At 34.6% G+C, this 18,153-nt stretch overlaps 2 protein-coding genes across 4 annotated transcripts in view; one reads left to right on the top strand and one right to left on the bottom strand.

Annotated features, from left to right (window-relative positions):
- LOC111394579 (transmembrane protein 205-like) overlaps positions 1-3,762 on the bottom strand; it is a 10,347-nt gene extending 6,585 nt beyond the window's left edge. Inside the window, exons 1-3 of one of the 3 annotated variants that reach the window (XM_023020475.1) lie at positions 3,653-3,762; positions 3,341-3,577; positions 2,962-3,181 (exon numbers count right to left, since the gene is read on the bottom strand). In XM_023020475.1, the coding sequence (XP_022876243.1) occupies positions 2,962-3,181; positions 3,341-3,546 (426 nt within the window). In that variant the 5' untranslated portion in view covers positions 3,547-3,577; positions 3,653-3,762. Of the gene's footprint in view, positions 1-2,961; positions 3,182-3,340 lie in introns of all 3 variants that reach the window. The other 2 variants (XM_023020465.1, XM_023020484.1) reach the window with 2 other exon arrangements.
- Positions 3,763-7,547: 3,785 nt separating this feature from the next.
- Positions 7,548-16,367, top strand: LOC111404523 (BRCT domain-containing protein At4g02110). The gene is made up of 9 exons (XM_023033319.1): positions 7,548-7,631; positions 10,044-10,148; positions 10,793-10,894; positions 11,055-11,139; positions 12,433-12,502; positions 12,685-12,729; positions 12,837-15,176; positions 15,340-15,556; positions 15,714-16,367. Exons 1-9 carry the CDS (start codon positions 7,548-7,550, stop codon positions 16,035-16,037), a joined length of 3,372 nt encoding a protein of 1,123 aa, XP_022889087.1. The 3' UTR covers positions 16,038-16,367.
- Positions 16,368-18,153: the final 1,786 nt, after the last annotated feature.

Below are 18,153 nucleotides of genomic sequence, written 5' to 3' on the forward strand. Positions count from 1 at the left end.
TAAATGTCAGATTATTCTCATCTAAGAACTTTTGGATGTGCAACTTATGCACATCATACTGAGTCAAAATTGGACCCTAGATCATTGAAGGGTGTGTTCTTAGGATATAGAAAAGGTATTAAAGGTTATAGACTGTGATTAAGAGATGTGAGGGGGTTATAAGGTGATAACAAGCAGATCTGTGATCTTTAATGAAGATGATTTCCCCTTTCTTAGTAACAAATCTGGTGAAAAATTGGGAAAATATGACTTTATTATCACAAAAATTAATTTTGATAATCAAAATACTGATGACCAGGCTCAGTTTAAGGTGGAGCCACATCAGGTAGAACCACAGAATGTCTCTGATGTTGAAATATTGGAAGATGAACAGCATCTGGAGCCTGCACATGATCTGCGGGGCTACCAACTTGCTAGAGACGGAGAAAGGAGGCAAATAAGACCTCCTTCAAGATATTAGTATGCTGATTTTGCATCTAATCAGACTGAATCTGACCAGTTTGACACAGAACCAGCCTCTTATGAAGAGGCTATTTCTTCCAAAGAATCCCCTGAGTGGATTGCTGCGATGGAAGATGAAATGAACTCACTCTTTAAAAATGAGATCTGGACTTTAGTTGAAAAACCCAAAGATTGTAAATTGATTGATTATAAATGGGTTTATAAAATTAAAGAGGGTGAGATTAAAGCTAGTGATAAAAGATTTAAGGCAAGACTTGTAGCTAAAGACTTTAACCAAAGGGAAGGAATAGATTACACTGAAATCTTTTCACCTATTGTTAAATATACATCCATTGGGGTCTTACTTGTTATAGTGACACAATTTGACTTGGAGTTAGAACAACTCGATGTGAAAACTACCTTCTTGTATGGTTCTTTAGATGAAACCATACATATGACTCAACCAAGAGGCTTTGAAGTGGTAGGAAAGGGAAACTTAGTTTGTCTTCTAAAGAAATCCTTATATGGCCTAAAACAGGCTCCTAGGCAGTGGTATAAAAGATTTGACTCTTTTATACAAAGTTTGAATTTCAAGAAATCTGAATATGATCCCTGTTTCTATTATAAGAAAAAAGGTAAATCTAATTTTTTCTATCTGCTTTTGTATGTCAATGATATGCTCCTTGCTGGTCATAATTCTGTTGCACTTAACTCAATTAAAGAAATCTGAAATCTGAATTTGAAATGAAAGATTTAGGACCAGCTAGAAAGATTTTGGATATGGAAATAAAAAAAGATAGAATAAATGGAAAGTTGTTTCTAACACAAAAATCTTATGTCGATAAGGTTGTTAAAAGGTTTTCCCTTCATGAATCTAAGCTTGTTAGTTTGCCTTTATCTGCTGGAATGAAATTATCTATTGATCAATCGCCTAAAACTGAAGACGAACATAAAGGAATGATGAATGTTCTGTATTCTAATGTTGTTGGATCTGTAATGTATGTTATGGTTTGCTCTAGGCCTGATATAGCTTATGCTGTGAGTGTGTTAAGCAGATTCATGAGTAACCCAGGTGAAATACATTGACAATGCATGAAAAATTTGATTAAATACTTGAAAGGAACCAGTAACTTAGGTTTAATGTTCAAAACTAATAAAAATGGACTTAGACTTAAGGGTTATGTAGATTCAGATTTTGCTGGTAACCCGGACAATAGGAAGTCTACAACTGCATGTTTTTATGTTATAAATGATACATGCATTAGCTGGAAATCCCAACTTCAAAAATTGGTTGCATTGTCTTCAACCAAAGTTGAATACATAGCTGCAACTGAAGCAGTTAAGAAGGGTTTATGGTTGAAGGGTTTACTTTGTGAATTAGGACTTATAGAAAATCAGGTGAAGCCATGTTCAGATAACCAAAGTGCTATTTTTCTAAGTAAAAATCCTATTTTGCATGATAGATCCAAGCATATAGATGTAAAGTTCCATTTTATTAGAGATATCATTAATATGGGTAATATTAAATTGATCAAAATACCTACTAAGGTAAATTCAGCAGATGTCGGAACTAAGGTAATCCTTATTAGTAAGTTTGTTGATTCTTTAAGATTAATTAATTTTGAAGAAGACTGACTTTTAATATTTTTTCAGGTAATAAGAGCAAATGAAATAAGATGTTTGAGTTTGAATCCACAAAAAAGCAGACACAAAAGACAGCAAAGGTGGAGATTGTAAGATTGGGTTGCTGCATTTTGTGAAAGTCCAGCCCAAATATATGGCCCAATCATCTGACCCAGTTTGATAGTCCAATAATTAGAAGGATCTGGAATTGAAATCAAAAACGCATTTTCTGTTTTTAATTTAACAACTTCACCAGATGAAGACACGTGGCATGTTGAAGGCCGTTGGATTGATGAATTAGCTCCTTTCATTTAAAAGGAGCTCAAAACGCTAGGGTTTTAGCTCTAGTCATTTGTGAGCGGCGGCCTCTCGTTTTTCTCTCTGTAATCTTGGATTTACTCTTTTGATCTGTTAGATCATTTAGTTGGTTGAGAGAAAAGTGTATTTAATTGAACTCTTGTGTGAGTTCTACTGGTTGAGAAGCGGCCGGTTGTTGTTGTTTGTGTTGATGAACCGTGTGTTCATTTTTGTAACTCGAAGTTGCGGTTTTGGCCAGTGATTTAGTAGATTCGAGCTTAAATCCTTATGAATGCTCAACGGGGACTAGGCGATCTTATCAATCGCTGAACCTCGGGGCTTCGACCGAAAAATCTTGTGTTCTTTTACTATTCTTCTTCAAATCTACGTTTATACTTGATTTTTGCCTCGAATATCTTTCGGTCTTTAAACTATCTTGAACCTACACTACCAAATAATCTTCAATAGTAATGCAGTTAAGTCATATAACTTCACCACAATAGAAAGAACCGTTGGGACATTCTGGTGTATAATACTCATAAGTGTATTGGACTAGAAGCTGTTAACTTGACGTTGATATATAGGAAAATTAGGAAATACCTCGATCGTCATGGGTGTAAAGACTACAAGATTGCAGAGATTGAAAGCAAAGGCAGACATGAGGAAGCCGAGCTGGTATTTCTCAGCAGCTGTTGACGCCTTCCATGGATGCAGGTATCCAAAAGCTGCAGCAGCCACTGCACAACAAACTCCCACCATTGAAAAGTATGCCGGAAACATCTTGCTCTGCAAATTTCCAAATTGATGCCGTGGCAAATTCCTATGCAACAGTAATTTGATATGCCGTTTTAGCAATTACCAATATCTTGTTATGAAATTAGAATTAATAACTCGTGCTCAAGTTTCTAGACATATTGACACTATGAAACCCTAGTTTCGATTTTTAATTAAGAAAGTGAAATTAGGGTAGATAGATTACTTGAACATGATAATGCCGCCGATGAAGGTGACCCAGAGAGCGGCACCCCACGCGGTGGAGAAGCAGAGCAAGCGAGCCAACTTCAATAGATTGACGAGTTTCGGAGAATGCTGATTCGCAGATTCCGATTCCGATTTCTCCGGCAAAAAAGTCACACCGATTGCCAAGAATGTCGCTGCCGCTAAAAATCTACTCATCCAACCCATTTCTTCTATTTTTTTTTCCCCAATTCAATATCTGAAATTTAGGGATCAGCTTAAAGAAATATATAGTAGTTGGATATCTTGACCTGTAAATGGTTTGAAATCTTACCAACACTTTGAATGTTTACCGAAATTGAATAATGTGGAAATCAAACGCACGTTCCAACGTGTATCCAAAATTTTCTTCCCTCTTTTCATGAATTTTACAGTCATTTGATATTATTTTAACTTGAAAGACTGTTTTTCTGCCAACTGACTTTTACTTTTCTCTAGATGTGATGCTCAACGACTGTTAGGACCACAATTTTGGCTAAAAATATATTTTAGAATACTAAATTGAAGAAAAATATATGATTAAAAAATAAGAAAAAATTTTAAATTTATATGTAATATTATTTTATTAAAAATTGTATGATTAAAAAGAAGGTAGAAAAATGTCTTCTTCTTTTTTTTGAAAAATAATCGTTAATTACAAAATTAATTACACTATCTATTATAGTGTGTCACATCAACATTAACTAAATATCGATATATATATAAGGGATAATTGGAGTTGAAGCTTCCAAATTTTTAAAACACTAGTAGACTTTCTTTTAACATTTTATTTGTTATAGTTGTCATCCAAAATCTTTCAAAACGTTTCATCTGAAGCCATTTTGGATGAAATTTGTTCAATTTACCATTAATTGACCTAAAAAGATGACTTTGATCGTATTTTAACTATTTCTATAAGGGCAAAATAGTAAACTTGATATATTTCCATATAATCTAAACTTACATGAAAAAATTCTAGCTGATCTTCAAGATTCTCGAGCGCAATTCAAATGGCGTAGAGACTCTTGGCTTCTTGAAGGGCCAATTCATCGTCCTCCACTCAGAATTCCTCCATGAATACAAAACCCGACCCAGGATTGCTGGCAGAATCTTCCACGGAGGTGGCGGCTTGATTTTTTCAATAGAAATAGGATTCACCAGAGGTGGTGAATTTACAGGAATTCTTGACCGAGTTCACGAACTGGGCTCAAGAAATCGAGTGAATGGCTTTGTTAAGCTTGTTGTGTAAATCCCATATTTTTTCAAGCATTGATTCGATCTCATCTACCTCCATTTTCCATTTCATTTGGACAGTACAAGAAAAAGGGAAAGGAAACTAGTGGCAAAAACAACTTGCTTTGAGTGCTCAATGAGGAAAAGTATAATTCTTCAAGAGGGAAAAGGAAAGGAAAGGAAACAGGAACTTTATAGGGTTTGGGCATTTTTGGCAATTTTGTACTTGCTAAAAGAAATGTTTGATTAAGCTCATAAAAGTCTACACAAAAGTAAGAAATTGGTGACAGAAACATATCTTAAAGTTGAACCCCAACCTTGAGGGTTCTCATCGCTCCGCCCCTAGAGTTTTGTGAGTGAGGTAAATCGCGGGATGTGTCTCTGCAAGTTAGGGAACAAGAGCTGCATATACATTGCGTTTACAAGGAATCCAATTTCATGTCTCATGAAATCGAACCCTCACACTGCGGCTGCCAACAAGACCTGAGATAACCTCACTCCTATCCTTTGCACCACTGGGATATGCCCCGGGGGGCGACAGAAAATATCCTCATAGTAGGTGTGGTTGTGGAGGTGGAGGTGGAGGGGAAGGTGGTCGGGTGGATGTTGGGTTTGAGACAGGGTTGGAGGTGGGGATTTGGTGGTGAGAGGAAGAATATGATTAATGCTTTATTCTGTCTCCGCTTATGAAAGGTCAATTCAACACAATAGGCATTGCGATGCGAAGAGCTTTATTTGGAGAAATAGAAGAAACATGTATCACACATGTAAAATCTGAGAACATCCCACATGAATATTCTATCGTAGCGGGTATTCAAGAATCAGTCCATGAAATTTTAATGAATTTAAAAGAAATTGTATTAAGAAGTAATCTATATGGAACTCGTGACGCGTTTATTTGTGTTAAAAGTCCAGGATATGTAACTGCTTAATATATCATCTTTGTGATGACAAGTCAAACCAAAACAAAATACTTTTTCTTACTAGGTGTGATTATGTGTGTGTGTTTTTCTTTTTATTTCTTATTTCTTTTTTGATTTAATTATTTAACGTGATAAATATAAAGTTACATTTTTGTCCATTTTTAAAATATTAAAAATGTTGTTAAAGTTAAATTTTTGATTAACTAACGAAATTGTAGATGGATTCCACCCCAAAGGGTCTCAAATGCAACATTTTGAAAGATTTGGAGTGACGGCTACAACAGACGAAAAGTTAGAGGAAAGTCCGCTGGTGTTTAAAAGTTTTGGAGCTTCTATTGCAATTATCCCTATATACAAGTCCTGCTTTATTCATTACACTTTAAAATGCTTTCAAGTAACAAAAATATACAGAATCGAAAAAAGTTTCTGAACTTACTTGTCCGCGTAAATTTGATGCTCGAAAAAGAGCTTCTGAATTTACTTGTTCGCATAAATTTGACACAAAAAAAAGCTTCCAAATTTACTAAAGAATCTACTTTTAATATTTACCAAACACCCTATAGAGATCTCGAAACTATTTGTACACCAACTAGGGCCTTGTGTAGCCCATAAGAGCATTTATGTCGTCCAAAGTAATATCGATCAATAAAGACCAAGTGTTCGTGTAATTCAACTAGAGCTTGTTTAGCTTACTCATCGTAGTCCGCATAGGGTTTGTATAGCCTAAAATTTTCAAGACGAGCCAATTGTGCTTAAGAATTCCAAGATGAGCTCATGGCGTACAAATATGAAACATATTTATGGGAAGGGCCTTAATAAGATAAAATGTATAAATTGTGCATGAATGTCAATTTTAAATGCCTTAATATGCGATATCTTGCTAATGACTTGACTTTTTGTACCGACTGAGTAAAATCAAACCCAAACAAGGACGATGACTCGATATATTATTTTCTTAATGCTAATGGCAAGAAAAAACCATTTCAAATAAGAAAAAACCTAAATATTTGAAAACAATTTGCCACCTGCCACATTTCGGATCGTGACAAGCAAACTAGCCAAGTTGGGGACGTTGATGATAAGGGTTAAATTCATCAATGGTCACCCAACATTATACTTGGTTTTACAACGATCACTTAATTTGATTTTGCTTCATAATGAATATCCAACGTTATAGTTATTATCACTATGGCCACCCAATTTGATTTTGTTTCACTGTCGCCACTCAATTTCATATAATATTTTATTATGACCACCTAATTTTATATAACGTTTCATCATAGTCATCAAATTTTTTTTTCCCAATCTCACTAATTTTAGAAGGGGTAAATTGTCAACTTTGCTTTATATATAAATAACATTTTAAAAAAATTTAAAATAAAATCCTATTTTAAAAAAAATAAAAACTTATTTACAAAAAAGTTACTTAAGAAAATAAAATAAAATAACTTATTTTACAAAATCTACTTAGAAAAATAAAATAAAAACTTATTAAAAAAATTTACTTAGAAAAATAAAATAAAAAATATTCAATTTAAAATAAAATAAAAACTTAGGTAAAAAAAAAAATTACTCAAAAAAATAAAATAAAATAAAGAATTTATTTTTAAAATAAATTTCCGTTAAAAAATTAATAAAATTTTATTTTTAAGAAAAATCTAATTAGAAAAATAAAAACTTATTTTAAAATTTAAAAAAATTTAATTTATTTTTTATATATGATACAAAGTTACCGTTTTATCCCTTTTAAAATTAGTAAAAATGGTGAAAAGAAATTGGGTGGCCACGGTGAAATATTACATGAAATTTGGTGATCATGGTATAATAAAATCAAATAAATGTCTATTATGACTACTAAGTATAAAGTTTGATGATCTTGATGAAACAAAATCAAATTAGATGACCACTGTGACATTAAATATAAGTTGGGTGATCATTAGTGAATTTAACCCTTAATGATAATGTGCATTGCGATGGCATCAGGTGTAACACAAAGAAGCGTTGAACACTAGCAAGCTTTATGGGTTAAGTACGATGAACTTCTGTCTAGGAGAAGTACAAGTTACTATTATAGATGCTCTCGGGGCATATTTCAATTGTGCAAATAATAAGGGTGAGGTATATTTAGCTTTGCCGGTAGTCATAATGTGAGAGTTCAATTCCTGAAATATGGATTGAGTTTTCGTGGATATCAGTGTACAGACAGTTTTTGTTCTTTGACCTGTTAGGACACATTCCACAATTAACCTCACTCACAATGCTCCAGGGGCAGTGGAGGACCCTTAAGATTGTGGTTCAATCTTTTGACTATTACAGTCTTACAGAGGAAGATTGTTGAATGGATGAAAATTTTTGCCTGTCAAGTGTAGGCCCCACCGTACTTCTTCCCACGAACTTGTGAATAATAAACATTTATTAAGTACATGTTTGATAGAAATTAAAATTAAAATTAAAACAATAAATTTAAATCAAGCCAATAATTAATTTTAGTTATATATTTTATAAGACTCACAATATTTTAGTTACACATTTCATCATTTTTTATGAAAATTTGCTAAAAATTCGATTTTAATTATCACCATAGATATGCTAAATATTCGTAAAAAAGAGAATAATAAGTTTCTATTTGTCTGCCATTCTAAAAAAAAAAAAAAATTAAAAAAATTTATTTTTAATAATATATTTTCATAATAAAATATTTTACACGTAAAATCAAAATATTCTATACTTTTAACCACATATTCTTAAAAAAATCACTGTTTCACAACTCATATTTTCTAAAAAAAAGGAAAGAAAGAAAAACTATTTTTTAATTGGCATCGAACTAGGTCCAAAGTAAAAATCCATTAAACAAATAACATTTTACTTCAAAAATAAATTAAAAAATAAAATTTATCAATGTCTTTGTTTGGCAAAATTTATAAGTTATATAAATAATCAATCTTATTTTCAACAACACGTTTCTAAAGATGAACTTCAAATATTTTATTTATTTATGCATTAATCCATTTATAAGCTTATCCAAATGGAGCTAGTCCGAATAGAAAGATACTTGATTCTTGTTTAGTGATGATTAAATTTAGATATAATAAAAGTTGATAAAATTTGTCGTTGAAAAGTTGTGAATTCATAAAATATGCAATTGAAATTAAGCTTCCGTTAGGCCCCCTTTTTTTGAAAAAAAAAAATGGGTAGAATAGTGTTTTTTGAAAAAATGAATGGTTGACAAAGAAAGAAAAATTTTAGATTTACATGTAATATTATTTTAAGGAAGATTGTGTGGTTGAAAAATAAGAAAGAGAAAAATGAAAAGTAATCTAGAATTTGTTTGGGAGTGATTTTTCACCTAAGAAAAATTGATTTTTTCACCATTATTTTACCAATCCAATCGTAAAGTTTTATTTCTTCTCTCACAGATGGTACCCACTTTTCCCTTAACGGTCAAAAAATCAATTCTCAAAATCATTCCCAAACGATGCCTTAATGGGGGCCAAACAAAGGTTAATTATTGGCTTTGATTTAGGCCTCGTTTGATTTCCTTTTTTTTTCAAAACACATTTTTTTATTAAAATAATATTACACATGAATCAAAAACTTTTCTTTATTTTTCATTAATATGTTTTTCACTAATCTAGTATTCTAAAATTTATTTTGTTGTCCCTCTTAGTTTGAATTAAAAAAATCCAGCCTTTTTTTATTTTTTTGAAATTATCGCTCTCCCGCCAGGACCACACAACAACCCCTCTCTCCCCGCCCATTTGCCATTCCCAATCCTCTCCGAGAATCTCCGCGTGCTCTGCACCATTCATCATTTCCCCAATTGTTGCTAAACTGCAATACCGCATTCCCCACCCCCCCCCCCCCCCTTCTCCCTCCGTGACCCTTAGGCGATCAACATAGATTTAGGGGGTGTTTGAGCCACATTATTTTGATAATAATGCATTCTTGAATAGTGTATTGATGGGAAATGTATGGTTAAAAATAAGGAATTTTTTTGATCTGCGTGTAATATTATTTTATTGAAAAATGTGTGGTTGAAATGATGTCAAATCACTATTTAATAATGTATTTTTTTGGAATAATGTGGCTCAGACAGGCTCCATATATGATGGCGCTCAACTGAACCTCGTCTGAGCGAAATTCCATCAAAGAATCAAGTTGTGCCTAAGTAAGTCTTTGATCGTGATTAACTAAAATTTATCCTAATAGCTAAGTATTGGGTGAGTCACGACCTCATTTGACCAACTACGATTTAATTTCGTTTAAAGGCACATAGTAAATTTGTTTCATCTTATGGATTAAGTCAAGCCCAAGGAATCTCGATCCAGCTCAAGCATAAGTCAACTCAATATCAACCTAGATCGAGCCTGTTCAGATTGATAAAGCCTTTAAGAAAGAGCAACACATTAGAGAAGTTGTAGTTTTACTAATTAACATGGCTTCTCAATGCTTTTATTTTATTTTATTTTTTTTTATAGTTCACGTGATTAATGAAGCTGATACCTGAATTGGTGCATTTGTGCGATGCAGGATGATCCCTTATGCATTACTGCTCGAAGAGATGGCAAGACATTGGTGACTGCCACATGGGTTGATCATAGTTTTGACGTGGGAATGCCTGTTGATCCAACTTCTGTCAGTTTCTGTTTCCAATTACGAATCATAATTTTGTTTCTCTGTGCTGTTTTCTTTTCAAGTTGTGTCTAGTTTAAGCTTTCTGCGAATAAATATCAAATGCAATTCAAGATCTTTCTCTCTGTCACATTTTTTCTTCTTTCTAGCCTTTTAGGAATATAGAAATAATTTAGTTATGCCAATGGGAATGTAGCTTATTCTGGCACATCAAGTTTAAAACATAATTGCTTTTTTCTCCTTTGATCTTTACTGGATCAAAATTGTGCCTGACATTTATGGTGTCTTCCATTTTTGTGCTTACTACTGGATGTTGCTTCTCACACTCAAATTAGAAATTTCCACTTAAACACATCATTGTTCATGATATGGCAATATGTGATTTAGCCCTCGTTTGAGCCACATTATTGTAAAAATAAGAATGAAAAATATAGCTATTATGGGTCTCAAACAAGAGATAAAAAGTCTAATATAGTGGCTTGATGTGATGGATAACAGTCATATTTTTTATTTTGGTATGTTGATTTTGATTTCAGCCTTTCCATTCAGTGCACTATGCTTAAAGTACTATTATGGTCTCTATGACTATAAGTACTTTTTCAGAACTTTGAGCTCTTTCATTTTTGTTTACTTATGATTTCCTTCAGGTTATGTATAGACCTTTAAGAGCTTTGAATGGGATTCCTGGTGCCAAATCTCTAGTTGTTTGCTTGACTGGATATCAACGGCAGGACCGAGATGATATAATGGTTCTTCTAACCCCTTCTATCTTGTGCTTTCTAGAGATTAACTAAAGTACAGCATACTATCTAGAATTCCAGTTAACTGCTAAATGCTTTATTAAAAATAATTCTCTACAGCTGTTGCTTAAAGATTGTGACATGTAATCTTACTTGCTCCTTTGCTCAGACCATGGTTGGATTGATGGGTGCAAATTTTTCGAAGCCATTGATAGCTAACAAGGTTACTCATCTTATATGCTACAAATTTGAGGGTGGGTTCTTTTAAGCTTCCTGTGCGTGCACGAGTGCAAATATCGACTGGAGTTAATACCATCTTTTGATTTTTCCTGCTTTTTCTACGTCACCTTTTGTACTTTTTATGATACCTTATCAGCATTTTACATGTCTGAAGCCTGTTATTAAGTTAGGAAACTCAGTGTGGGTCTTATTTGTTCTTTTTTCTAATTTTAATAAAGAAAGATAGATTGAGGTTAGAGAGTGGATGGAATATTAACATATGGTAGAATCCTGGGATAGCACGATACATCAGCTCCCAGCACTACCAGCAAATGGACTACCATTTGGATGGGTAGTGTCAGTAGTGATGAAATTCCAAACTCCTTGTGGATGTGGCACACTTCTGAAATCATACTTTCTCTGGTTATTTGTGAAGGATATTTATGGTCAGAAAGGGCAGGGAGAGACTTATAGTTGACTTATGGAAGAATATTAGGATTCATTAGGTATGAAAACCAGTCACCGCGTTCAAAAGGTCTAACTTTTGAAGTAATAATGGCACCTGAACTACTAGTGGAATTTTGAGGGCATTGTTGATGTGGACACCTTTGGAGCCAATTTTCTTCTATTACACAAGGGTGGATATTTAAGACTTCATGCTATGGCAGTTGTATTTATAATTTCTTCTGGCTATTAGTAACACTGCATGACTTATCTTATTCTGCCCACAAATCTTGGTTCCTCTTTTATTCTTTGCGGCTAGTAAATTACAAATTGTTAATATTGCCAAAAGTCTGAATTGGTCAGGTTTTTGCCAGAAGGAACGACGTGACAATAAATCTTGTTAGAGAACTGGTTAACTGCTTGGTTCTTTACAGAAAAGAAAACTGAACCAGAGAGGGTCCAATTTAATTAGAATTCACCTACCAATGAATTTGCATTTTTTAAAGAAGCTACAAAGTTAAAATATTTTAAAAAGCAAACTGTGTTAAACGATCTACCTCTCAATATCACCATTGCACCTGAGAACCAGAATAAACCAGCTAGACCAGTCTTTCATGTTTGGGTAATTTTTGCCCACCCTTAAGCTTAGTTCGCTTTTAGTTTACGTGCTTCCTATCATGGAGAGGACGGGTCTATTTTTGGATAGATTTGTCCCACGATCTTTATTTTATTTTCACTTGATATATTCTTTTATCTTTATTTAAATGCTATGATGTTGTGTTCTCGTTTGATATTGTGATGTTTTGCTAATGAATTTCATTTTTATTTTATTAATATTCTAATATTTCAAATTCAAATGAAACATAATAATTTTATCCAAACAGGGGACAAGTATGAGCTTGCCAAGAAAATGAAGAAGATAAAGATTGTTAATCATCGCTGGCTGGAAAATTGGTATGCTCACGCTTGATATTTTCATTGTTTGTATCTCGATGGATCCTTTAGTTTGTCCATCTACCATCAAATGAATTAGTTTTGATCAATTCTCTCTCCCTTGCTTAAAGATGCTTTAAGCTGCTGCTTTTTAATATTTTTCTTTGTTTTACATGGTGTTTCATCTCTTATATATGTTGCAGCTTGAAGACTTGGGAGATTCTCCCAGAAGCTGATTATGATAAAAGGTATGGTATAAGTTGGTAGGTGTTTTTTCTAATGACACTGCAAAAGTGTGGATAGATTCCATATTTTCTTTTTCCCTGGCACTTCATGTGGTCTTTTTCCTTTACAGTGGATATGAGTTGGAGATGATGGAAGCCGAGGCCAGGGATTCTGAAGAAGAGACAGAAGATGTGGCTGCAAAGAATGATGTGGAAAGAAAAAGCATAGCCAATCCTCAAAATAGACAAGCTAAGTTGAAAAACCCCCATCAATCATTGATGCAGGAAGTCTCAAAAAACAATTCAGATTCATTCACTTCTAACTGTTCGACAAATGTAGGAAACATTAATGAGGATCTATCAAATGATGGAAAAGAGAGTAAATTTGATAATGTAGAGCCTGCTGGGAATTTTTTACAAGAAATTCCTAACTGTCATCTTGAAATGCTGGCTTCTTGTAATAATGAGTGTCCTGGGAAGATTCTGTCCAGTCTGCCATCAAACACATTCGACGATAAAATGATTTTTGAAAAGGCTGATAATGATACTGCTTCAATGTCGAAAAGTGCTAAACGATCTCCTCATTCTAGTACGTCAAAATCAACTGGGAAAAGTTACTCTAGGAGAAGTCCCAGGAAGTCTAGGCTTCCGCTATGCTCAGAAAGAATTGATAGTAATGCAGAAAATCCTTCCACTGCAAATAAACTCGGCTGTGACATTAACATATCCTCATTGGTGGAAGAGCAAGTTGACGCTGGCTTTGATGGGATGGAAACACCTTCCAGTGGAACTATGTTGCATCTTGACAAGGGGGAAGATTCTTTGTTGCAAGATAAGAGGAAAATGACCATTTCCTATGGTAGCTCCAAATCTCTAAAGACAAGTCATGATTCAGAAACAATCTCGGAAGGTAAATCAGTGGTGAAGAGAACTGACAGGTCGCTGTCTGGACCTTTAATCAATGGTTCATGTAGGATGGATAATCATGTTTCTCCTGAAAATAATACCAGCTCTATGGGTGAGAGCATGGAATTGAATTTTACAGATAATGTTACTAAAGTTGTAACATCCGTGACTAGGCAAGAATGCAGTGACGTCGCACACCTCTCTTCTCTCCATGGATTAGAATGTAGGAGCTTGACCAGTGATTTGGAAGCTAAAGACAAAGCTTTAAGCAAAACTGAACATCCCATAGCTCAGATTGTGGTGCAGCAGAGGAATCTACAGAATATTGACGCCCCATCTCCTGGAACCAAAATATCAGAGGTTAAAAAATCCAGTGATCAGGCTCAGTTGGAACTGCTAAAGAGAGGGGATAGTGCACCGAAGTCAAAAACACTTGGTCGGAGGAAACTTTCCAAAAAGACATTGGGCTCTAGAACATGTCTCAGCAAAGGGAATGCAACAAAACCTAATGATTTCATTGAGAGTCCTAAAACTCTGTTGCAGAATGATGCTGTAATTCGTTCAATTGAGGAGATCGAAATGGAAGAGTATGAGAAGTTTGGTAATTCTAAGAAGCTTGAGATTTCTCCTCCTACAAGTAGCGTTCGCATTGGTCAAGAGACTGAAATGAATAATCTTGGGATATCTGGAAATGAAACTACTAATAAAGATGGATCCATGGATGATGAAACTGAGGATCCAAAGGACAAAGAGGAAAACAAATTTGATGTGGCCCTTGATAAAGAAAAATCTGCTGAGATTGAATCACAACTAGAAAATATGTGTACTGATAAGAGGGTAGGTGTGAATGATTCATCAAAGCAAACTGATGGCAGCATTATAGGTGCAATGGCTAAGGCGGAAAATATTAGAAAAGAAGATGAGGGAATTGAAGCCGAAATGGCTGTTAGTAGCAAAGAAAATGAGAATAGTGAATCAAATCTTGTAAAACATGGTGGAGAGAAAAACTTAACCAAGGGGAAAAAACGACCTTTAAATAAAACTAAGAGAACGGTGGCGACAGATGTAGGAAATCTTAATGAAATTGGACGAAAGGATGGGTGCAATAATAAATCTATTAAAGAGAAAACAACAGCACAAAATGAAAAAACAAGTCCTTCTGCAGGTAAAACAAAGGCTTGTCAGTCCAAAAAGTCGAACTTGACAGAAGTGGAGAAAGAAAACAATCATTTTGTTATGGGAGGCCAAAATATTAGTAATGATAAAAATTTCGTGGGGAAAGTGATGCCAAAATCTTCCAAAAATCCTTTGAAGGACTCAAAGTCTGCCAACGCAGATATGGATTTGGCGAGGGTGGAACAGATCCCAAAAGTGAAAACAGAACCAATATGGTTTATATTGAGTGGGCACAAGCTGCAAAGGAAGGAATTTCAGCAGGTGATAAAGTGTTTGAAAGGAAGAGTATGCAGGGACTCCCACAAGTGGTCATATCAGGCAACACACTTCATTGTTCCAGATCCTGTACGTAGAACTGAAAAGTTTTTTGCTGCTGCAGCATCTGGAAGGTATGCCCTAACTGAAGGAATAATTTTAAGTTCTTTTATTTTCATAGTATAAGAATGTTGATGCATAGTTTTTGTGAATGCTAAAATAGAGTGCTGAATTGCACTTGCTTGCACAATTTGAAGTTGCGTTACATTTTTCTGCTGATTATATTGTCTTTTGCAGTTGGATTCTCAAGACGGATTACTTAACTGCTAGCAACGAGGCTGGAAGATTTTTGCTAGAGGAGCCATATGAATGGCACAAGAAATGCTTGACTGAAGATGGGGCAATAAACCTAGAGGCTCCAAGGAAATGGCGTCTCGCGAAGGAGAGAACAGGTCATGGCGCATTTTATGGAATGCGTATTATTATATACGGAGAATGTATAGCCCCTCCTCTGGTATGTTTTATTAATTGTTCATTAGCTAAGTTCATTACAGTGTTTTCTATACATCTCATCTGTGGCACTGTTTGTCCCTCTTTCTTGTTGATGACGCGAGTGAGAAGGGGGGATACATTATTCTAAAATACTTGTTTATCCATTTTCTGATGATTAGGAAACTTTGAAAAGGGTTATTAAGGCTGGAGATGGTACTATATTGGCGACTTCACCTCCCTACACACGCTTTCTTCAATCAAGTGTTGACTTTGCCATTGTCAGTCCCGGCATGCCACGTGTTGATATGTGGATTCAGGAGTTTCTAAGCCACGAGATACCATGTGTTTTAGCTGATTACCTTGTCGAGTACGTCTGCAAACCTGGCTACTCCCTTGAACGACATGTACAATACAATACCCATGTTTGGGCCGAGAAGTCTTTCAATAACCTTGTAAACCGCATGGAAAAGGTTGTCGAGGACACCAGAAAACCACAGCATTGATGATTAGCATGTCAACTATATGGATCTCATACTAGAGGGGTCAAAATGTTGATCTGTGGTGGTGAGAATGGTTGCAGTCTGTTGCATTTGTATTCACATTAACTGCTCCGATCCTCCGTTTGGAAGTATTCCAGACGAAGACTAGTTCTGTCCAACATGTAGCTAGAACAGAGAAGGCAGAAATGAAAGAGTCCAGCACGTTGCAAGAACAGACTAGTTTTGTGTTTTTTGATGGATTACAAATTTTGTATATTTTGGTTCAGGCTGTAGCAGACTAATAAGCTTTGTACTCTTTATTTTTATGCCAATGTTATTATCATGTGTATTTTATTTTTGCTGTCTTGAAGATGTGAGTAAAGATATGACATCGTTAGCTGTGGATGTGTTCGCTATGATATCTTATTAAGAAACAATAAAATGAGAGGGACAGGACCATAATATTTGTAATCTGAGGATCTTGCAGAGGATTATTTTGAGGTAATGTCTCTATAATACGACCACATGAGGACTAGATTAGGCCCTGGATTGTTGTACTATATAAGAGTACAGATGAATATCCATGTCTAAGATATACAAATATAATCTGTCTACCTGATACATTATAAGCCTAGATAATAAGGGCTTGCCTACTAGAATTGCCTCTTTATGCTTATATCTGTAATAATTGACATAATTTGCTAGAGACTTTGCCCTGGCTGAATTGTGTATAATACCGGAGACCACAAACAATAAATAGTGGAACAAGAAAGAGAAAGCTCTAGTTGATTCAATCATCTGCCTTGGTTGTGTCTAATTTGAACGTAACATTGCATTCCTAACCTTCTTATTTAGATTATGCTGCATTTCTTGTGTTAGTAGGAATATTATCTCCATCAAGTCTACCTGGTACAAACCTCAGACTGCGGGGAGTTGTCAAAAACATAGTAATGATTTTACTAAACACAATGCACATCCTGACTGGACTAAATGAAACATTTCCTTCTCCGAAGACAGGAAAATTGTAGTAGATATGAAGCCTCTAGGAATGAAATTCACTCTTATACAACCAAAAAACTTGACGAACTAGAATATACAGAGTCCACAAATTATTAGCAGCAGCCTCATGCCGTCGATTAATCCAGTAGACAAACTTAACTCCATATTGTTGTAACAGTAAGTTCCCTTAGGTTTATTTCCTTGTAACGTTGTAACTTGTCCAAAATCATATTCGAGCACCACAGTGACCTTTACCTGTGCGCTGCCCAATTGTGTCGCCTACCTGCAGAAATCGACAGTGATGCCGAAGGTGATGATCGTGTGTTCAAGCAAAAGACGGCGAGGAATGTGCAATTATGCCATGTGTCTCACTGCCGGAAGCAGGGGCGGATTCAGGATTAGATCCAATACCGGACTACAAAATTTCAAACCGGGCCACTATGCCGAAAATTTTTTTTTTACACAAAAAACTGATTTTTTACCCAAAAAAAATAAAAAATACCTTAAAAAAAAGCTGTTGGGCCTGGAAGGGGGGGTTATAGCCCAGCCCAACCACCCCCTAAATCCGCCTCTGGCTGGAAGCCTACATGACCTTTTCTGCCACGCTAGTGCTTACATGTAGGTGTCACTGGATCCCGAGTGTAACAATAGTCCTCCAAGTATTTATAGGATTGAATTTTTTTAAGGGAAGGGGGCAATCTTAGGCCATCTTCAATGTTGCACCAAATTTTATATCAAATTAAGCCCCCATTTGGCTCCCATTTTGTAGAAAAGAAAATGGGTGGAAAAGTGTTTTTTTTTTTAAAAAAATAAGTGGTTGAAAAAGAAGGAAAAATTTTCGATTTACGTATAATATTATTTTATAAAAGATTGTGTGGTTGAAAATAGGAGAGAGAAAAATGAAATGTAATTAAAAGAATATTAATTGGGACCAAACGGGGTTAAAATTCATCTCCAACCATTACACCAAATTATTAGTGTTTAACCATTTTCTTCCATTTTTTTATTCTTTATAATTTATTTATTTGAAATATCATTTATTTAATTATTTTATCAATACATAAATTAATAAATAAATAATTACGTTAAATTACGGAAAGATTAAATTCATTAATAAATATAAAACACACAGTAAAATTAA

Source organism: Olea europaea, chromosome 1, assembly GCF_002742605.1.
Source record: "Olea europaea var. sylvestris chromosome 1, O_europaea_v1, whole genome shotgun sequence".
Taxonomy (NCBI): Eukaryota; Viridiplantae; Streptophyta; class Magnoliopsida; order Lamiales; family Oleaceae; genus Olea; species Olea europaea.

Excerpts from the sequence above, each read along its gene's own strand:
- LOC111404523 (XM_023033319.1), top strand. The coding sequence starts at position 7,548 with ATGAACTTCTGTCTAGGAGAAGTACAAGTTACTATTATAGATGCTCTC. Across the intron at positions 7,632-10,043 it reads GTGCAAATAATAAGGGTGAG|GATGATCCCTTATGCATTAC; the intron begins GTATATTTAGCT and ends TGTGCGATGCAG. Across the intron at positions 10,149-10,792 it reads TGCCTGTTGATCCAACTTCT|GTTATGTATAGACCTTTAAG; the intron begins GTCAGTTTCTGT and ends GATTTCCTTCAG.